Consider the following 21,713-nt stretch of genomic DNA (forward strand, 5'->3'; position numbering starts at 1 on the left):
CATTTATGCATCGGACTCTTTCTTATCTTTCTCTTCTCATCCCTCTAGTCGCAGCTTCTGTCGTAGGGTTGTATTGTTGGAAGAGTGAAGATGAGCGAAGAGGCCAAGAACCTGGAAGTTATAAAATGAATTGGAGGATTTTCTGGTTTTCTTTGTCTTGTGTGATAACGAATTGAGTGTCTGTGGGTTTGAAGCTGTTGGCCAGACAAAACAAGACAAATGAATATGTGTCTTTGGGCATTAGGAAGTTTGAAGGTGTACTTTTCATTATTTTCTAACATTCTGCAGACAAAGCAATTCACTGAGAAACAGCTTTGTTTTGAAGCTAGTTTTTCCAGCATCCAGCAAAATCAAACCAAACTATAACTGACATTCCCGTCTTTAGATTTAATGTAAGAAATAACATAATAAATGAGTGACTTTTATCCACAGCTACTACAAAGCACCTGGTGTACTTCAGTCTGGATTACAGGGGAGAGGTGCAGGAACTGACCTTCGACCAGCCGCAGGTCTACAGACTCTTCTACGGCAGCTTTCACAAGGTGAGAGACAACAGACACAGAACTGACCCTACTGTCATTTTGCAGGAAATTTAAATCTGACGTTATTTTTATCTCCTGCATGACTCACTACCCTACTGTTATAAGACAGAAATGTCAAGACATGCAATAACAGGAAATAAAAGGACTCCACTGTCAGCACAGTATCAGCTGTCAGAATAAGATGAAGATATTACAACCAACAGTTAAGTTTGTTAAATACTGCAATACTTAATAATAAATTATTTTATACATTATGTTGCGGATGACACTATGAAATAATTTAAAACCTTAATGATTTAATTAATAACAACATCATATTATTCACTTTTACTCCTACTCACAAACTTAAGAACAAAATATGCTGAAAGTTTCTGGGTAAAAACCCACATAATTTCATCAATACAAACCCAAATGACAGATGTGACTCTTTGCATATAGAGCGGGGATGTGAGATCTGATCACAAGTGGTCACGGGGGAGGAGGCGCAGAGAGAGGGACTTCAGGGAACAGTTATTGTAGTTTGGCTTATTTGTTCATGATCAGCAGTTGGAGCTGCAGCAGTGACTTTGAGAGCTCATGGAGCCAATTTACTTTCTTTCACCTACTTTCCTTTTACTTATTTGCTTACCACCTTTGGCACCCTGTCGCCCCGATTTGCTCGGTCAAATATAAACACAACAGGATGCACACATTTTTAGATTAAGTGTGATTTACACTAACGCACACATCCAGTGGGAATGAACGTGCTTCTTAAAAATCATACGAAAAAGATATACATAGCTCCTGGATTAGTTTAACCTTGATCGTGTTATCCTCTTAGAAAATTATTCCACAGCATGAAGAAAGAAAAAATGTCATAACAGTAACAATAGATTTATAATGTGTTGGTGGGAGCATTTTCCTCTGAGGGTTGGTCTATTAAATCTGAAACTCCGGTCTAATATGAGAACACAGTCTGGGATTATACATCATTTTGTCGTTCATTTGAATCAGTCCTATCTCTTCCACTCGGCAGGTTCACTTGTCTGTCAGCCAGGTGAGTGTCTCCCTGTCTGTGGACTGCCAGCGTGTGGGGGAGAGACCTGCCCGCCCTCTAGGCACCTTGCCCACTGACGGTTTTGAAATGCTGGGAAAACTGGTGAAGACCAGAGGACCCAACAGTGGATCCGCCCCGGTACTTTCTCTCTATTCAGTACTCATTATTTCAGTCTGTCAGTAATGTTGTACACATTGAACGTTTCTGAGTCTACATCCATACTGCAATGTTTTCCTTTGAAATTGGCATTTTTCAAACTAAAAAGATCTTTGTCCACCAGAGTATTTTGGCTCTGTATCAGTTTTGTTCCTCATCCATTCAAACACACCTCAAAACGCACATCATGTGACCACTCACATACACTGTTGGAAGCCTTTGGTTGTTACTTGCTAAATTGTCACAGATTGCTCGTCACATGTAAAAGGATGAAACATTGTAAAACCCTGAATTTAACTGCACAACAGCTCTGAGCAGAGACAACATAGTCAGCAACGAGTGGAATTGATTATCCAAGTTGCATTCTACACTGGTACCCGAGGCTAAAGCCAGCCATTTTCTCGGGAAGGGATCATATGATAGGAACCTGGCAAATCAGCGAAGGCTATGTCGTTAACGGAAAGACCCAATCAGCAAGCGGATGCAAGTGTCTACACCATAGCTGGCAAACATCTAAGTTTCTGCCCTGGAGTTTTCAAACTAAAACTGGGACGGCAGCGTTTCCAAACTTCTCTGTTTTAGCAGCTCTAAAACTCCAGTGTAGCGTGGAAGCCAGGCGGTTCTGTAGCAGAGTTGAGGCTTTTTCGAAGAGAATTTGTATTAGCGTGGTTGTAGCCTAAAAACATCTGATGGTCTCTTCCTCTGCCCTGTTCTAAACTTCCATCTTGTGTTCTTCTCTGAATCCAGTTCCAGCTGCAATCTTTTGAGATTGTCTGTAACACAACGTGGGCATCAGAGGACACCTGCTGTGACCTGCCTGGAGTGGTCAGTCTGTTATTATCTACATTTACCTTCTCCTGCCATTCTCACTTGTTACAAGCTCATTGTGAGTGAATACAATATTAAATACATAGACTTTAAAGGTGGGCAGTGTTGTGCCTTTTCACATAAAAAATCACCAGTTCAAAGTTCAGTTCAGAACTAGTTAAGAAATTAACTAGTTCACATTCATTTGTTCAATTTATTATTGGTATGGTTGTGATTTAGATGACAAACTCACTATCATGTATTTAGTTATTAATAGATGGTGTCGTTTCATGTATGTGTGTCGCTCCGGTCACATTAACCCTGAGTCCTGCGTCACGTCTGGTGTTGTACTGGGCAGAAAATGTTGACGACAAATTTTTCATATTGTTTATACAGTCTCATAAACTCTGGAGCAATTAAAAAAAAAAACACAAACTTAGCTATCCTTGGGGAAACACTGTTTTAGCTAGTTCTTATCACACTGCTTTATGTTCAAATGCTATTTTTTTCGTTCAGTTTAGTTTGAATTATTTGATGAAATAAAAACATGGTGAAACTACTCGATTGACAGCAACTCACTCATGATTGGTCGAGCATGTACCTCAATACACGGCTCCATCTCCCAATTGCTAGTGCGCAGACTCTGGCTCCAATTGACGTCGTATCCGGGATAATTTGGCTTATTTTTTAGATTGTGAGAGGAAATTGAGACTTAAAGTCCATTATGATATACAGTCTATACGGTTTGAACCAATATACGGTATGACCTAAAATGAGCTAAGTGCTTACTGTGAAGGTTTCCATTGTTTCCCTCTTTAAAACTCTCTGTGGAACAAAAAGAAACTCTGCCATTGATCATAAGCTGGAGAATATTAGCCTGCACACTTCTTCCCTCCCACACAATCATGTTGCTCTCATTTTTGTTTTTGTTTTCAAAGCAACAGTGAGGGATAGTAGAGCACAGTTAATACATTGTACCAGGTCATACTTGATGGCTTTGTTGTCTGCTGTGTGTCTGTTCGGTGCATCAGAGAGATGAGGAGAGCTGTCCTGCCCCCGCCTACACCTGCTCCTGTTCCTCTGACGTCCCTGGAGCTTCCGGTTCCCCCGGACCGACTGTACGTCACCATTCAAGTATTTGTTTGAATCATTTTTTGTTTAATAACTTGGTGACATTCATTTTGGTTGTTTGTTGTTGTTTTTTTTACAGGGAAAACCAGGTTCTCGGGGAGAAAAAGGCGAGAAGGGAGAGCATGGCCAAAAGGTGATAGGTGGTTTCGGTTAGGCTCTCCACAATGAATGGAAGGCAATGCAAAGCCCTAACAAGGATAGCTCTGCAAACATTTATGTGCTGAAATAATGGATACTAAACTGAAGTATAATTTGAGGTTAACATCTGCGCAGAGAAAACTGGGGGAGATACAAACACTTTCATGCAGAGTGTCCAAAAAGCAAAAGTCCAACTAGTTTAAACAAAAACATGTATTCAAACTATATCATCATTTGTGGAAAATCCTTTGAAATCAGTGCCTGTGTGAGGTCTTGGACACCCGGGCACCAGCTGACACTGTCTCCCCTGGTGATTCTATCCCAGAGCTTCACTGGATTGCAGCTCAATTAGACTGATATCAGTGACTTACTCAAGCAGTTGAAGATGTTCCACCTCCTCAACCTGAAAAGCTCTTTGGTTGCTCCAGACGTATGTATAGAATCGTAGTCCTGCTAAATGATGAAATGTCCAATGTTTCCTCTGCATTCACCTATCAGCAGTCGATCAATCAATCAGATTTTATGTGTATAGCCCATATTCACAAATAACACAAGAAACAAGAGGCAACATCCTCTTTCCTCAATCCCTCAAATGGAATAAGGAAAAACTATTAACGGGGAAAAACGTTGAAACCGCAGAGAGAGCCACATGTGAGGGATCCCTCTCCCAGGATGGACAGCATAGAAGCCACATGTAGCTGACAAATCAACAAAATTACAATATTAACAACATTGATTAAAAGAAACAGTTTTTAATGTAAGGTGTGACAATATTTATACATAAGAAAAGGCAGCTGTTTCTCTGATGTCTGCGTATGAGCTTGCAGAAGTTTCATCAAGGTTTAGTCTACTGCTTCAGAACAATCTTTAAATATCACATGAGCTTTTTGAACATGTCACATCAGTTCAGCTTTTAGATACACATTAGTTGTGTTGTATTCTGAGGTTTATTTGGATTCCCAAATGGATATCTTTATATGACTTTCTCTGTGTTTCAGGGGGAGGTGGGTCCTTCAGGAAAACCTGGATTTGAGGGAGGCCTTGGACTTGTTGGCGGCACAGGACCCCGTGGCATGACTGTCCACGGAAAAGCGGTGGGGATATGTCTTATGCTTCACTACATTACAATGATACATTAGACGCTGTACTCGTTACTTATGAATCTATTATTTGTGTGAAAATTTTACGTGCTTCCTGTTTTCATGTTTTTCTTGTCAGGGCCCTCCGGGTACAAGTGGGGAAAAGGGGGATCCTGGCCGCCCAGGAGTCCAGGTGAGGTTAAACGGAAGAGAATCACTAAAACACAAAGAAAACACAGAATGTTCTAATGTTGGATAAATACTAATGTGACTCTTATTGTTGTCTTTTCCTGAAGGGTTTACCAGGACCTCCAGGACCGAAAGGGGAAGAGGGGATCCCAGGCCCCCAGGTGAGCTGTTTGAGCCCAGCTAGATTTATGCTGAGGTTTTACAGAACAGTAAATGTTAGCAGTTCTTCACCTGGCTGAGCTGATGCAGTGACCCTCTCTACCTCTGTGTCTGCTCTCCTCTCTGCAACATGTGTCACAGGGCATCAGGGGGATCGAAGGTAACATCGGCTCACCCGGTCTCACTGGACCCAGGGTAAGACTACGTTTTATTCATATCCATTGGTCAAATGTTAGATTTTTCCACTTTGGGGCCAGCATTGGGTCGAAATGTTCCCCTTTGCTCACGGTTTGTTCCACAACACAGAATATTAAAACATTGTATGAAATCTGTTGTGAATATCTGTCGTCCTAATTCATAATATTATATCTGTCTCAAGCCACCATAAGGGCCCAATCTACACTTAACAACCCCAACTATTTAAAGTGAACAGAATGATACTCATGTACTGATGTCCTGAGAATGAAGCCTTTCCATTTTGGATGTTATGAGCGTTCCTCTGGCACCACCTTCAGGCCACAAATGTTTTTAACTTTTTTCACAGTTTGCCATGAAATTAACTTTGCATGTAGCCCAGCCATTTAACAGTTTGCTGTTTTTTTATTTAGTCTTTTTAATGCTTTTTGTTATTGATGAGCACTATTTTACTATAGCAACCTACTAATGATAATACTAATAATGATAAACGATTAAACATCTGGCCTTTTTTATAATGTCTGTATTGATCATTGTATAAGATTATGCCACAGATTCCCCCTCTCTGACGTGCACTGCTTCCAAATGTATTAGGAAACATTAAGATTATGTCCTTAAACTGAAATAGTTAGTGTTTGGGGTATCGTCCACACTCAGCAGGATCAAATTTGTCAGAATGAAGAATGGAATCTCCCTATTTTGCTGCAGTGAGTTTCCTTCATCGGTGACAAACAATTGTGTTTCAAATGATTTGGGATGTGATACAAGAAGCTGAGAGTTAAATATGGACAAAGACCCAGGTTTTGTGCCCTGTGCATATTCCGCATCATACCCAGTTCTCCTTGTTGCCGGGTGATTTGGTATCTCAGAGTTTAAGTCTATCTGCCTGCTTTGTCATTTTTCTGCATTCCACTCATCCATCTGTGTGTGTTGTGCAGGGTTTCCAGGGAATGCCAGGATACCCAGGCCCTATAGGGGATAGGGGCCCCTTGGGACCTGTGGGACCTTCGGTAAGTCCAGAGGGACAAATGCCAGCATCAGCCATTATCTGTCTTCACATTTGCTTAATATAGTCTATACACATGTGTCTTTCATTTTACAGGGTCTGTCAGGTAATAAAGGGGAACGAGGAGAGAAGGTGGGTGATAATTTCTCTTTTTCTTATATATTTTTTCTTGCAGCACAGTGATTGTTTTAAAATGACTTATCAGCACAGTCAGTAAAATGTTAACTTTTTATCTGTCTAATAAATCCGAAAAAATCTCTGTCTAAATGTGGTTAGCATCCCTCAACAACAGTTCATCAGCTTCACACTTAGCATGTGTATTGTTAAGGACCAAAGGAAATTCAGGGTCGACTTTAGTGCGATTAGGACATGCGCTATGTTCAAGATTTATTAACTTTGAATCAACATGCTACCACCGCTCTGTAGCAGTGGCAGCTGGGGCTTATCTTCTTAAGCAGACAACGACAACAGTGCATTCATGGCAAACTTTAAATAAAAAGGTGAACAGCTCTTTGCGGTGGCGCAGCTTCAGGGTTCTGCATTCGGTCTTCACTTGTCGCAGCTCAATCGCTGCAGGTCACTTTCAGAAAGAAAGGTCCTAGAAAAACAGCCCATTCCAGCCAGGCAGGTTTAGAATGCTGCACGAGTGAATTAAAGGTTTTTCAAAGTGAAACACTGTTTTTTGTTGGAGCCACAGTTGTTGAGTTTGCTTTTGTTTTACAGGGGGAACCTCAGTCAATGGCCATGATCTTCCAACTGGTCACACAGGCCTGTGAACATCTAGTGCACAGTAAGTTTTCTGTAGCACACAGGTAAAACAGGAATCTTCTACAGTGATGGTACTGTGTGTGTATCTATGCAGCTGTAACTGAGAATAAACTCCAGATGAATCCACACTCTTACTTTTTCAGAGGAGGTGCTGAAGCTTGACATGTTCATGAACGAGATAAGTCGTAAGCCAGCTCCTATTGAGGAGCCAGTGGGGCCCCCAGGAGAACCAGGTATCCCAGGGCCGAAGGGGCCACCAGGTGCCAGGGGTAACCAGGGTAACATTGGTCAGAGGGGGAGACCTGGAAGGTCTGGATATCCAGGAGAACAGGGTAAGACTCCTTCTGATGCTTGACATTTATAATTTTTATGATGTCACCTTCTTTTTCATTTTATGATAATATTACAAGCTGATCTGCATCTTCTTTTTCTAGATGTTGCCTGCCATGTCACAAGAATTTCACTGCTCCGATGACTCTGTCATTGGTGCATGTTACAATAAACTTTGATGTGATTTGATTTGATTTGATCTGCATCTTCTTTTTCTGCAGGCCAGAGAGGTATACCTGGAGGGAAAGGTGATGCAGGGACCAATGTCCAGGGGCCCATAGGGCTCAAAGGATTTGCAGGTATCTCTTCATGGGTCTTTTTTTTCGTAACCACAGACAAAGTTTTCTAACTTCACTCTGCACATGTGTAAAGTGATAGCTTATTGTAGATCTGTTTGAGGAGGACTCACTCACGATGACGAATAATTCTCAAGTAGCTCGAGAGGTTTAACACAGGATAAGGGAACAGGCAGGTTTAGAACAGACACTGCACCAAATTTCATCAGTTGCAAGAAATTATGTCTGAACTAATAGGGAACAAAAACGGTCTGATAAACGATCAGTTAACAACTCTATTGTACTGACAACTGGTTTTGATACATATGTGTTGTGTATTGCGTGTTTTACAGGGCCTCTAGGTGAGTCCAAGCTGGGAGTCCTTGGTTCCAAAGGAGATGATGGTAAACCAGGACCAGATGGGATCCCTGGTCATCCTGGGCAGCCAGGCGAAGTTGGACCACCGGGCATGTGCGACAGTAGTGGAGGCTGCCAAAGAGTTCCCCAGCAAACAGGTAAGCAGCAAGGACAGCTCCTGGAAATATTAAGATACAGTATTAGACTTTGTGCCCACCACACACAGAGAAACACTCTTAGCTCTGTTTTAGCCTCCACTTGACTTTATTTCCTGTTTGCTCTCTTCACCCAGAAGACCCTTATTATGGCTACCAGCCCTGATATGAAGAAGCAGGTGGCGGTTGCATGGTGTCTGACTGAAATGGCCGAGCTGCCTTTGGAGCTGAATGACAGACCGGGTATGGCGCTTTAAGAAAAGCACCACTGACGAGGTTCGGCGTGTTGAACTTGCCACTGACTGATGCAGACTCTTCATCATATGTGAGAAAAGGAAATAACACAGGAAGGAGATCTCTGTCCGACTGTTGATGTGTTATTTGATAAAAATAGAGCAAGTGGTGAGCTTCCTCATATAGATCAGTGTTTTGATGGACAAATAGCGTCAATTAAGGAAAATATTTCCCCACTGGGACCAGTAAAGTGTCATCTTATCCACACCATGTAAATGTACTCATGCACTGTATTGATGCCACGTAGTTAAGTTTAGTGTTCCATTTCTACCTGTTCTATCGGCTATTCTAACCCTTACTGCCTCAAGGATAACAAAAACACCCATGGTGTTAAAGCTCCTCTTTGTCCCATGGTAGAAATTATACTGTGAGAATGTTTGTTGCCATGTGTATAATAATTTGTATATTTTGTGTTTATTATATTTACTGTATACAGTTATTCATGTTATAATATTTTATACTGTATCTATTCATATTGAAAATTAATGTTTACATTTAATGATTTCCTGGGGGTTGGTTAATAAGCATTACATTTTGTGTGTGTGTGTGTGTGCGTGCGTGTGTTTGTGTATGTGTGTGCGTGTCTGTTTGAATTTTTCCTATGTATATTTTTTATTAATTTGTTAATAAAATTCAATGGAAATGTGTCTCGTGTAGTATTTTTTTTATCCAAAATAACTTTATCCTGTGTTCTTATGATAACAAAGTCACAGTCATATCCATGTTGGAGAGAGAGTGGGGTTTATTTTAAGAGTAGCGCAGAAGTTCCGACTTGTCAGGTTAGTTTCAGTGATGGGATAATTTTTCTAAGTTAGTTTAAAATGTTGTTGTTGTTGTTTTTTAAATAAAGTAGGACAACGGCTGTTGCCAATCTGAAAAAAAAAATAAGAAAAATAGAGGAACACAGTAGGCAACATGGAAAACACTTTGTTAATGTATAATGAATGATTATGCTAATACACATTACATTTTCACTTAATATATTAATAGAAGACAAGAAAATGGGGCTGTGATTTTTATCTGATTTATCAGTGTAGCTGATGTAAAAATTACTTAATATGGCTGTTGAATATTACAAAGTTGACATACTCAACTTATTCAAGGTACTCTCTACTTTGTACTTTTAACTACTATATTTATTTTCCAGATTCAGTTACTAGTTACTTTGCAGATTCAGAATCTTAAAAAAGACTTGAATAAAGGAATAGGTATTATTAACAATAATGACAATTTCAACAATAATAATGATATCTGAATATCTATCATTTTTGGTGCTGCAACAATGTTGATGGTAAAAAACCTATGTAAGCTTTTTTGAGTATTTGAGTTTTGTGGTAGATCACAGAGGTATTGCTTGTATTAAGTACAGTGTTGGGCAAGTTACTGAAAATTTGTAATTAGTTACAGTTACTAGTTACTTCTTTTAAAGGTAATTTAATTACTCCACCAGTTACTGTATATCAAAAGTTATTAGTTACTAGGGAAAGTAACGTTTAAGTTACTTTTATGTCTGCTTTTTAAATGTAATGAATATGAATAGTACTGAACAGTCTAACACAATAAACATTTTTTTTGACATATTTATTGTAATCAACAGGGCAACAGGCCTTCAAATCAAGCAGTAGTACAAAGGTCCCTTTTAATACTTAACTTAATACAAAATAAAAAATTTTTTTTACCACATTAGGCCCAATGAAATAAAAGTGATTGGCCTACAGTATTGACACTAATTAAAAGAGAAAACAAAGGTGCCTTGAGGTGCTGCATATAATTGAATATGTGATTTAACAAAAGGTTAACAAAATGGTTTAACAAACATGCATCATAAGGCAAAGCTAAATAGAGATAAGAGATGAGATTCTCAACAAACGTTAAAATGGGCTAACAACTCTCATCTCTCACCTCTGACCAGTAGCCACAACATTGCTAGCTCTCAAACCAGTTATTGTACCTCAAGAGGAGAAGCTTCTCAAACTTATGATCTGAGGTTCCCAAGGCTAAAGAGTCTTTCCACCGGGGCACTGGATGGAGTGGCTGCATTATATTTAGCGACTCGCCTTGCGTAAATGCCTGTGTGTGTGCGCATCGGGATGGAACTCCGCCGTGCGCGATACAGAGAGCAGAGGAGAAATCTAAACGCACGACCATGTGGCGTGGGGAAGGGGGGGGGGGGGGGGGGGGCGTGGCGGCGGCGGCAAAAAAACAGGACGTACTTGCGCCGGAGCGTTATTCATTATTCGTGTGCAAGTCGCTCCCAGCCACACATACAAACACACTCACAAGACCACGACGTTGCAATAACCATTTTATTAACATCACAAACACTGTATCAGGAAACAAACACAACTATGGACAAGTTTCTGATTCGTAAAAGTCAGGCAACCGATGCGCCAGTTGCGAAGAAGCCAAAGCTTTTTGCAGTTTGGTTTCACCGTCACTGGCACGACTGATCAACGTCCTCAGTGTGTTTTGTGTACCGAGGTGCTGGCAAATGACAGCACCTCATGAGTCATTGAGTTCAGTCTCTTCATTGATGCAGAGTCCAAATCGTGATGCATCTAAAGGCCTCAGTATGCTTCTCCGAGTCCGTTTCGGAATGACGGACGGACGGATCGGACGGACCCTTTTTGATTTATAGTTCTACGAGCCTTTTTCTTGTGAAAACAATTCACCGCCAGAACGGTAGATGGCGAAACGGAAGTCGAGCTTAGACAAGCCTACCTCATGAGGTATATAGAAGAAGTCCACGCTGGTTTATTTACGTCCTCCCGGCTCCTCACACACAGTGAACGATGGCAACTAACAGAAAAAGGATGTTGACGACGCGACAGTTTTTGCTGAAATAAAGTGACACCCAGCGGGTCAAAATGCTTTTGTTATCGTGTCTTAGCGCAGCGGTTCCCCGGTCTTGTTTCCAAACTGCGTTGCTAATTCAACAGCTGCAACGGCTTGAAGCTACACGGAGGCAGCTAGCTCCCCCCAACTTCCACACACAGTCAGCAGGGACACCCGATACTAACTACTACCAAGTGTTTGCTTCTAACCTGACGGTGTTTGAGAAACAGTGTCATGAGAACCGTGGGATTAAAGTCAGCGGGTTTTTGCGCTGTTCCCACCGCAGTTAGCATGGTGGCTAGCCCGCTACCCCCGTTATCAAAGTTCGTTATAACCGTGTGTATACAGTACACACATGCTGTAAGTGCTCTAACCAGCCACCGTCAGCCGGACAACGCCGCTGGCTTAACACACTTGTCACATTAATCATAGAGTCGTAGTTGTGATTTTGGTTTATTGTGATGTAGGGAATGGAACAGGAAGTTTCCATTCCGAAATGCTGGCGTTAGCGGACCAATCACAGCCAAGTGCTATCCGTGGGCTGTCCGTCATTTCGACGTGTAGTCAGAGGCCAATGTATGCTTCTGCGTTTTGACGGACACGGACAGATAGGACCGCCCTCTCCAACGTGGAACGCCCTCTCCGTGCCTCTCCGAGGCTCCTCGGAGAGCTTTTCGTGCAGCTCTCATTTTTCTAACTATACGTCGAAATGACGGACAGCCCACGGATAGCACTTGGCTGTGATTGGTCCGCTAACGCCAGCATTTCGGAATGGAAACTTCCTGTTCCATTCCCTACATCACAATAAACCTAAATCACAACTACGACTCTATGATTAATGTGACAAGAGTGTCCGACTGACGGTGGCTGGTTAGAGCACTTACAGCATGTGTGTACGGTCACATACGGTTATAACGAACTTTGATAACGGGGGTAGCGGGCTAGCCACCATGCTAACTGCGGTGGGAACAGCGCAAAAACCCGCTGACTTTAATCCCGCGGCTCTCATGACACTGTTTCTCAAACACCGTCAGGTTAGAAGCAAACACTTGGTAGTAGTTAGTATCGGCTGTCCGTGCTGACTGTGTGTGGAAGCTGGGGGGAGCTAGCTGCCTCCGTGTAGCTTCAAGCTGTTGCAGCTGTTGAATTAGCAACGCGTTTGGAAACAAGACCGGGGAACCGCTGCGCTAAGACACGATAACAAAAGCATTTTGACCCGCTGGGTGTCACTTTATTCAGCAAAAACTGTCGCGTCATCAACATCCTGTTTCTGTTACCATCGTTCCCTGTGTGTGAGGAGCCGGGAGGACGTAAATAAACCAGCGTGGACTTCTTCTATATACCTCATGAGGTAGGCTTCTCTATGCTCGAATTCAGTGGCGCCATCTACTGATCTGGCGGTGAATTGTTTTCACAACAAAAAGGCTCGTAGAACTATAAATCAAAAAGGGTCCGTCCGATCCGTCCGTCCGTCATTCCGAAACGGACTCGGAGAAGCATACTGAGGCCTTTAGAAAAATGAGCGCGGCACGAAAAGCTCTCCGAGGAGCCTCGGAGAGGCACGGAGAGGGCGTTCCACGTTGGAGAGGGCGGTCCTATCTGTCCGTGTCCGTCAAAACGCAGAAGCATACATTGGCCTTAAGAATCGAAACATTTCCAGACCTCTAGTGTGGAACGTGGTGAAACTGAACCCTTTCAGGACCCAGAAAAAAAAAAGAAAAAAAAACTTATGAAAAACAAAACTTGCTCTGCCAGAGTGTCTCTTTTGGCTCATTTTGCTGGTCCCAAGCCCAGATAAAGGAGAAGGGTTGGACTTGCAACTTGCTAGCAATGCCGCCCCACTTAACAGTGCTGCGCACATCATCACCGCCCATAGTCCTGCGGCTCACATCGTCTTGCTGCGCACATCGTCTTGTGGCGCACTTCATTGTGCCGTGCACATCATCGTGCCGTGCACATCATCCTGCTGCGCACATCATCACAGCACATCGTCCTGCAGCGCACATCGTCCTGCAGCGCACATCATCTTGCGAGGCACTTCATCCTGTGGCGCACGTTATCCTGCAGCGCACTTCATCCTGCGGCGCACATCGTCCTGCGGCGCACATCATCCTGTGGCTCACTTAATCCTGCAGCAGACATCATCCTGCGGCGCACATCATCACCGCACATCATCCTGCTTTGCACATCATCGTGAGCACTTCATCCTGCGGATCACATCATCCTGCGGTGCACATCATCACCACACATCGTCCTGCTGTGCACATCGTCCTGCTGCTGACATCATCGTGCAGCACACATCATTCTGCAGTGCACATCATCCTAGCGCACATCATCGCACATCATCCTGCTGCTCACATCATCACCGCACATCATCCTGCAGCGCACATCATCCTGGGAGCACATCATCCTGCGGTGCACATCGGCACACATCATCCTGCGGTGCACATCGTCCTGCAGCGCACATCATCCTGCAGCGCACATCATCCTGCCACGCACATCAAAGGAGGAGGGTTGGAACTAGAGCTAGAAGTTCCACCCCACATAACAGCCTTTTGATTAAATTTGATATTCTAACATTTAACAATACAGGACAAAATCGATTTATGTATGTGGGTCTAGATACAGCATTAAAATCATGAAGTTATTTTGAGAAGTGATGGCCTATTTCAATGGCAAGATAAAAAAAAAAAAAAGAATCAACAGAAGAATACGGAAGCGTATTGCATTCACTTTTATTTTGTATTTTTTGGGGCATTTGTCTCGAGAATTTCCGAGATAATTATCCCAGAAAAACAGAATAATTTTGAATGTAACACGCTTCTGTAGAAGAAAGCTTAATTTAAGTTCTTAACATATTTAGGGTATTTTTTTCTCACTTTCTGTACGTCCTATACAGACCATTACATTATGCAAATTAGGCGATGACGTCATTTAGCGACTTTTAGGACAGCCAATAGCTACTTTCCTTAGTGAGGAGTTGGCAACACTGGAGCGTCCTTGTGACTGTCTCTTGTCCAGTCGTGACTAGTGTGACCCACACTACCTTCGCGAACGACCGATAGATCGCGATCAACCGGTAGATCGCGATCGACGTATTGGGCACCCCTGCAAAAGAGAGTAACTTGAGTAACGAACTCATTTAAATGTCTGTAATTGTAACTGCGTTACTTGATTTAAAAAATAATTCGTTACATGCTCGTTACCGCTAAAAGTAGTGGAATTACAGTTACTCCCAACACTGATTAAGTAAAACATCTAAGTACTTTCACTGTATAAATGTCGCTGCACACATTATCAGTTTCCCATACTATCACGTCAATCCCCCACTTGTTTTGAAAAGGACAAACAGTAAGTTGAGTGGGTGACTTTACACAGGAAGTGGACCACGTCACAATGGCTAACAGGAAGACCTCAGAGCCGAGCAGGGACATAAAAGACAGATACTCGGTGTTATTACCGACGTACAACGAGCGGGAGAACCTTCCTCTGATCGTGTGGCTGCTGGTGAAGTGTTTCACTGAGAGGTGAGTCCTGCTTTCAACCAGCGGAGCTGCTAGGCTGCTGCTAACGTCAGCTAGCATCAGTGCTAAAGCAGGGATGAGCTGTCACTACACCTGAGAGAAGCTACTCGTTCTAACCTCCGAAGGCTGTTTGAGGGTGGAGACCTGGCTTTAAGCTTCAGGTCAGGTTTAGGTATATGTGTCTATAAGCTGTAGAGTCTTGATTCATTCTTTAAATTCATCTAAACACGATTTCTCAAGTTGACGTCAAACGTAAACAAAAAACATGGCTGACTATGTCAAAATGGTATGTTTTATTATTTTGTTGTGGTTAATGTCACTATTTCAGCTCTGCTGTATAAATAAACTGAGCCTTATAACACTGAGGAGTGTTAAGAGAGTTGCATTGAGAAGAAAATTTTCAATAAATAAGAATATAAGAGTAACAGTGCAGTGTAAGAACTGAGTGATTGATTGATCTGAGAGTAGGCTGTGGCAAACAGGAAAGTCTTCAGCATTGATTAAAAAGACTTAAGATTTGCAGCAGATCTCATATGTGGAGCATTAAACACCACGCTGCTCCTCCGTGTTTAGATTTGACTCTGGGGACGGAAAGTAGACTGGTCCCAGATGACCTGATGGTTGGGTCTGGGTGCTTTATGACGTAGCGGTAGATCAGGAAGGATTTTGGCCGTGAACCAATCAGCGCTTTATAAACCAACAGTAGATTTTTGAAGTCAATTCCATGACAGACAGGATGTAAGTGTAAAGATCTGAGAACTGAAGGGATATTTCAAACTTTTTGGGTGTTATTGAGGACAATAAATACAGTTATCCTTGACCCTAAGCAAGTGTGTGTGTGTTCTAACCAGATTACAACCTGAAGTGCACTTTTAATTTGTGGTGTTTACAGTGGATATGACTATGAGATCATAGTGATTGATGACGGAAGCCCAGATGGGACACTGGAGGTGGCAGAGCAGCTGCAGAAGATATATGGAGAGGACAGGATAGTAAGTGAAGAATCACTGCTGTCTTGCTTTGAGAAGAGTCATATCAAACAATACAATTGTGTGAAGAATGTATTAGAATTCTTTCAAATGCTGCAGAGACTAGAACTGATTGTCTGGGTCAGATGTTGAATTGCAATCTGACACTGAGCCCCCCGAGAAAAACATGATGCCAAACCACATCATTTCCTACTTCAAACTGTCTTTTTATTATTAATATTATGAACAAAGTGCATTCAGTGCTTAGACATGAATAATAGTAAAATAATAGTGTTCAAGTGCAAACCCCACCATCATCCCAGACACATAATGCACACACATTTAGATGTTCTAGTCTTCCACCAACCTCTACAATTAAAACTTCTGGGAAAATACTAGTGGCTTGGGAACTTGTTGGGGGTTTTCTCATCATGTTGTTGCAGTCTCCTGTACAAAGCTGATCATAAAATCGAAGGGGCATCTCACAAAATTGTGGACAGAAGTAATCAGCCATTCGTAGCATGGAGCCCCAGGCTACTTCCTGCTTTACTACCCTGTTGCACCTCCCCTGATGTCTGTGTACATGCACAGTCTTACTCTTTCTGTTCTCTGTTTCAGCTTCTACGACCTAGAGCAAAGAAATTAGGCCTCGGTAAGTTTGAGACTGTCAAAAATGCTTTCAGACATGCACTGAAGTCCGGATAATCTCCTTAAATTATCCAGACTGGTTTTATGTGGGAACGCAAATGTCCAAGTTATTTGCTGCGTACTTTCTCTGGAGTGTCTCCTCCCAGCTCCCTAGTATAAACTCTGGATAATGTCTGAGTGAGCCCATCTGAGAAAACAGAAAGAGATTCTCTGGAGGATTCACATTGATGATGTTTCTAGAAGCAACAGATGCTAAACTGAAAAAAACAAAAGAATACAAATATCTCCGGATTAAAGAGAGGTGCTATACACGAACAAGACCCAGACAAAAATGAGACCTTGGAAAGACAAAGAGATTCAAGCAGTGACGCTGGTGTTGATGTGTGGCTACGCCCTATGCCCTGCTCCATGTTGATTTGTATGCGTCTCACTGCAGAATCTCCCGTTGCATTCTTCATACATAAAAGGCAGAACTCCGGAGAAAGTACAGACCACATTGTGCATTAAAATGGCTTTAGTCACCATTTTCAAATTCTGATAAAGTCCTGTTTCTTTTCCAAGGCACTGCCTACATCCACGGCATGAAGCACGCATCTGGGAACTTCATCTTTATAATGGATGCAGATCTCTCCCATCATGTGAGTGGAGCCTGCTTCATTGTGTGCACACAGTATGTTCATAGTTCCCTCACAAGCTGTGGGTGTGTGTGTCTTCTCCTGTGCATGATTACAGTCCATGGCTGCACAACACTTGAAGCTGAAGCCTGTGCAGTTAACTGACCATGACTAAATAGCTTTTCTGATAGATTGATTTATTATTTTGTTTATAAAATGTCAGAAAGTTGGGATAGATCCACAATGTGTCACTGTCAGTATTTCCTAAAGCCCAACATGACATCTTAAAACTGCTGTTTGTCTGAACATTACTCTAAAGCCCAATTCAAGTAGCTGAAACCACTTAATTTAAAACTATTGATTATAACTGTTGTTCTTTTATTAACATATAATGTTAACTATTAGTACTAGATAATACATATTTGAGCTCTAACTGATTCTATTATCCCTCTTTTACACAACAATAAGTGGGTATATCATTTTATTTTAATAGGGTACTCCTTACTGATTGCCAGTAGAGGAGCTTGCCTTTCTGTTTTTTTACCCCGGCACATCATGTCTGACATCATGAACACTGGCAACTGAGGCGCCCTCTCACCTCACTGTCTGCCAAAATTAGCACCTTCACCCGCATTTCTCGTTTCTCTCACTACTGATCTGGGCCAGAGTCCATATAAAGCCAAATATTAGTTGGTGTTAGTTGGTTTTATACCAGTTGAAAAGGGGATTTACAGATTTCTGAATTGTATTAGAAGTAGTACGTGTCTTGTATTTTGTCAGTGACTGAGATTTTATTGTTCTTTTTTTTTCTTTCAGCCAAAATTTATTCCAGAATTTATTGAGTAAGTGTTATTTTTTTCCTGATTTTGTAATTGATATCCTCAGTGAAAAATCTCCATTTGTAAACTATAGTATTAGCTCAGTGTAACACAAATGATATAAGGGAAATGGTGGATATATCTTTTTGTTAAAGATTGTTTTTTTCCTTGTTTGCCAGAAAGCAGAAGGAGGGTAATTATGACCTGGTTTCTGGTACTCGGTACCGAGGCAATGGTGGCGTATACGGCTGGGACTTGCGCAGGAAACTAATCAGGTAACGACGCTACACTGTCCTTAATTTCCTGTTATATGTCTTCCACTGAAGCAATATGACTATATGTAATGCCTCTATGGCCAATCAGGAGTCTGAAAGAAAAAACTGGTTCTTGTAGACAGACAACAATATGTTTACCAGTCAAAAATCTTCACTCCGGATGGATTTTATGAAAGCTCCTTTGTCAGTGAACTAAAGCTCTGTTTACATCGAGACAAAAGCCAAAAAGGTGAAAGAAAAACATGTATCTTTAAAAACTCCTTGTGTACGCGTGGACAAGTCCTGAGGTTTCATTTTCTTTCCGTCTCCATCTCTTTCACAGTCGAGGAGCCAACTTTTTGACGCAAGTGTTGCTGAGACCCGATGCTTCAGACCTCACAGGCAGCTTCAGGTATGTGCTGCTGTGAAACGCTGCTGCCTGTTGAACTGAATGAACGTGAGTTGTTTCACACCTCTGCTGTGTGTTTATTCTCATTCCCGTCAGGCTGTACAAGAAGAACGTGCTGGAGAACCTGGTTGAGCGATGCGTGTCCAAAGGTTACGTCTTTCAGATGGAGATGATCGTCCGCGCCAGACAGCTCCACTACACAATCGGAGAGGTGAGGCCCAAATTTTCTCATTCTCTCACTACTTTCTGTATTTAAGCTTTTCACATTAAGTCTGCACCCATAAATGGGGACCTAGAAGTGACAACTGAAGAAAACCCACATTTGATTTATTTCACTAGATTATAATTTTACATAATTTATAGACTTGAAAGCATTAGAAATCATAGTAAAGTACTTAACACCATTTAAACAAACAATAGTGAAACATGAAAAATGCTAGAGGTAAGGAGTGTTTGAATAGTCCAATTTGCTTAAGAAAGCTTCCTAATTGAGTGAAATGACTCACTGTTGAAAAACATATATTGTTTGTAAAAACCGAGGTGGGAGTTGAAGCCCACGTCAGACTAGGTGTAGTCTACAAACTTGGTCTATTGTACTTCGATTTATTAGCCAGGACTAGATTAACAAGTAGATTAGAGAGGATGTTTAAAACCCATATTCAGATTAGTGAAACCTGTGTTGTATTTGTGAAAACAATCTGCATCCAGACCACATGGCCACAAGGTTAAGCTCAAAAAACGGATCCTTAAGATTTGTCAAACAATTGCTGTGCAGTTTTAAACCAGCCTGTTTGGAACGGGCTGTTTGCTTTCTGTAAAAGTGACCTGCAGTAATTGAGCAGAAAGTAAAGACTGGCTCCAGGACTGAGTCCACAGAACCATGAAGTCATTGCTGCTGCACAAAGAGCTGTTGACCTGTTTATTCAAAGTTCAATGAAGCTCGACCCAGAACGCCGAATCCTGACCCGGAGAATCAGTTGCTGTGAATGCGCTGTTGTCATGATCTCCAACCTGACAGCATTGGTCTCCTGTTTAATTAAAGTTGACCAAATTCAAAGCTGATCTTCCTTAACAATAAACATATCAAGTGTGAAGCCCATAAGACAAAAGGTTCTTGAGTTATGCGTTCTACATAGAGACAGATATTCCTGCAACTATGAGGTAGATTGATATTATATAGATTAAATAGATAGATGTGAGCTAGATGAACGAGTTGCTTCCAAAGACTTTTTAAAGCCCAGGTTCAGATTTACATTGTCTTTTCTCTATGTTTTCTGCCTCAACACAACAATAGAGCAGGTCTAAGCTCAAACGCAGGTTTATGACAATCTGGTTAGATTTATCAAACCTGGGCTGGATCTGCAAGTTCAGTATCGGAAAGTAAGAAAAAAAATTGAAAGTCTTGGTCTAATTTCGTCAAGTGCAGAAAAAAATGTCTGTGAAACCATCCTTTTTTAGGTACGTCTACTGCAATTTGGTTGAAAATGATTTTTAATACTTTTTCACAACTACGTAAGTAGGGAATCTGTAAAAAATCTGTTTAAATTTAGCTTAACTTGTCCCTTAACTTCCGAATCCGAGCTTACTTCAGTGTTGTGACACTGCTTTATGGTGTGAACTGAAAAACAATGATCTTCTTCTTCTGCATTGAAACAAACAGGTGCCCATCTCCTTTGTGGATCGAGTTTATGGAGAGTCCAAACTGGGAGGGAACGAGATAGTGTCGTTTGCGAAAGGACTGCTCACACTCTTTGCCACAACATGATGATCAGTGACGTGGATGAAGTGTGGATATCCCATGACGTTGTCTTACATACTGTGCACAGTAGTTACGTCAGAATTGTAATGAGGGGAGAAAAACAAGCTCCACTAGCCTGACGTTCAGAAGTGACATGATGTTAAACGACATGGAGACATCTCTGTCCCCTGTTAGCTGTAAATATAAAGTAATTCCTTGTCAGTAGCTGTCCAGAGGCCTGAAGGAACATAGTGCTTTACATCCCCATCATCCTTTTTAATGAGTGGTGAACAAAGTCCCAGTTTGTCATCATTTCCAGTCAAGACAGTGGACTTCACACTATTTACAGTGAACTGCTCCTTTCTGTCATTGTGTCAATCCAATAAACAGTTTGTATCGTTGTCTCTTTTCTTCTTCTTTCTTTCCTCTGACCGTGCTCTTGTACAGTGAGTCCAAACCTGAACTGGGTCACAGAGAGCAACCGGCTTCTCTCATTGATATTCACTGTTCAAATAGTGTGGGGGGCTGTTGATTTTTAAAACAGGCAGCTTTATAAATACTGACCATTTACAATGTGTATGGATGTGACCTCAGGGCTGTCCTGTATCAGCATGCTGATAATATTGTTACAGTGTCGTGGCAATTCTGCAATCCCACTCTGACAATGAGGAAGAGACATGAATCTCTGACAGTATTGCTACACTTTAACGCTCAGAGCATGGTGCACAAGACAACTTGGCTTCATTCCTCCTTCGCCTGAGGTTGTTTCTAAGCCAAAGGTCAGGATCTTCTGATGACATCAGGCAACAATACCTTAGTTTTTTAAGCCATCAGGCCAAGATTCATTCAGTTGTACAGGATTCAACACGATCAATGATACATTGTATAAGATTTCCCTTACATACAGTTCTACCTTAATCCTGACCTTGGAAACCGTAGTTTGACTTTCCACCATGTCTTATGGTCTTCACCAGTATGCTGTGCTGTGTACTGCTGAGACAGTAGTAGTTATTTCACCCACTAATGGAAATGTCACCCAGGGGTCAAACCTGGATGGATGGATAGATAGAAGGATACCATAACTGGATGGATGGATACCGTAGGTGGATGGATGGATGGTTTCTGTAGATGTGTATTTAATTGATCTCGAAGGGACTTTGTGCATCCCCTGGCTTAAATACCACATACAGGGGAAGAAAAGCAGTGACTACCGAAGTACAGCAGTTTGTGTCTACGGAGGCTGCGCATGAAGGACTTTAAAAATCAGAGGTTAGTACAGTCAATGTCC

At 41.8% G+C, this 21,713-nt stretch overlaps 2 protein-coding genes across 4 annotated transcripts in view; both read left to right on the forward strand.

Annotated features, from left to right (window-relative positions):
- The window catches only part of LOC128442074 (collagen alpha-1(XX) chain), a 34,549-nt gene extending 25,285 nt beyond the window's left edge, over positions 1 to 9,264 (forward strand). For 2 of the 3 annotated variants that reach the window (XM_053424266.1, XM_053424268.1), the window contains 16 exons: positions 433 to 542; positions 1,558 to 1,716; positions 2,482 to 2,559; positions 3,573 to 3,659; positions 3,752 to 3,805; positions 4,809 to 4,904; positions 5,029 to 5,082; positions 5,186 to 5,239; positions 5,379 to 5,432; positions 6,371 to 6,442; positions 6,535 to 6,570; positions 7,162 to 7,228; positions 7,350 to 7,538; positions 7,758 to 7,835; positions 8,165 to 8,326; positions 8,461 to 9,264. In XM_053424266.1, coding sequence (XP_053280241.1) covers positions 433 to 542; positions 1,558 to 1,716; positions 2,482 to 2,559; positions 3,573 to 3,659; positions 3,752 to 3,805; positions 4,809 to 4,904; positions 5,029 to 5,082; positions 5,186 to 5,239; positions 5,379 to 5,432; positions 6,371 to 6,442; positions 6,535 to 6,570; positions 7,162 to 7,228; positions 7,350 to 7,538; positions 7,758 to 7,835; positions 8,165 to 8,326; positions 8,461 to 8,489 — 1,379 coding nt within the window. In that variant the 3' untranslated portion in view covers positions 8,490 to 9,264. The remainder of the gene's footprint in view (positions 1 to 432; positions 543 to 1,557; positions 1,717 to 2,481; positions 2,560 to 3,572; positions 3,660 to 3,751; positions 3,806 to 4,808; positions 4,905 to 5,028; positions 5,083 to 5,185; positions 5,240 to 5,378; positions 5,433 to 6,370; positions 6,443 to 6,534; positions 6,571 to 7,161; positions 7,229 to 7,349; positions 7,539 to 7,757; positions 7,836 to 8,164; positions 8,327 to 8,460) is intronic. The other variant, XM_053424267.1, reaches the window with a different exon arrangement.
- A 5,528-nt stretch (positions 9,265 to 14,792) lies between these two features.
- dpm1 (dolichyl-phosphate mannosyltransferase subunit 1, catalytic) lies at positions 14,793 to 20,826 on the forward strand. Its single transcript, XM_053425494.1, has 9 exons — positions 14,793 to 14,979; positions 15,869 to 15,968; positions 16,563 to 16,596; positions 17,154 to 17,230; positions 18,023 to 18,048; positions 18,204 to 18,299; positions 18,622 to 18,690; positions 18,784 to 18,898; positions 20,348 to 20,826. Exons 1-9 carry the CDS (start codon positions 14,849 to 14,851, stop codon positions 20,450 to 20,452), a joined length of 753 nt encoding a protein of 250 aa, XP_053281469.1. The 5' UTR covers positions 14,793 to 14,848; the 3' UTR covers positions 20,453 to 20,826.
- The last annotated feature ends 887 nt before the right edge of the window (positions 20,827 to 21,713 follow it).

The sequence above is a fragment of the Pleuronectes platessa genome, chromosome 6, assembly GCF_947347685.1.
Source record: "Pleuronectes platessa chromosome 6, fPlePla1.1, whole genome shotgun sequence".
Taxonomy (NCBI): domain Eukaryota; kingdom Metazoa; phylum Chordata; class Actinopteri; order Pleuronectiformes; family Pleuronectidae; genus Pleuronectes; species Pleuronectes platessa.

Coding starts and splice junctions, on each gene's coding strand:
- dpm1 (XM_053425494.1), top strand. CDS start 14,849: ATGGCTAACAGGAAGACCTCAGAGCCGAGCAGGGACATAAAAGACAGA. Junction 15,969..16,562: donor TATATGGAGAGGACAGGATA/GTAAGTGAAGAA, acceptor TCTCTGTTTCAG/CTTCTACGACCTAGAGCAAA. Junction 18,300..18,621: donor TTGCGCAGGAAACTAATCAG/GTAACGACGCTA, acceptor TCTCTTTCACAG/TCGAGGAGCCAACTTTTTGA.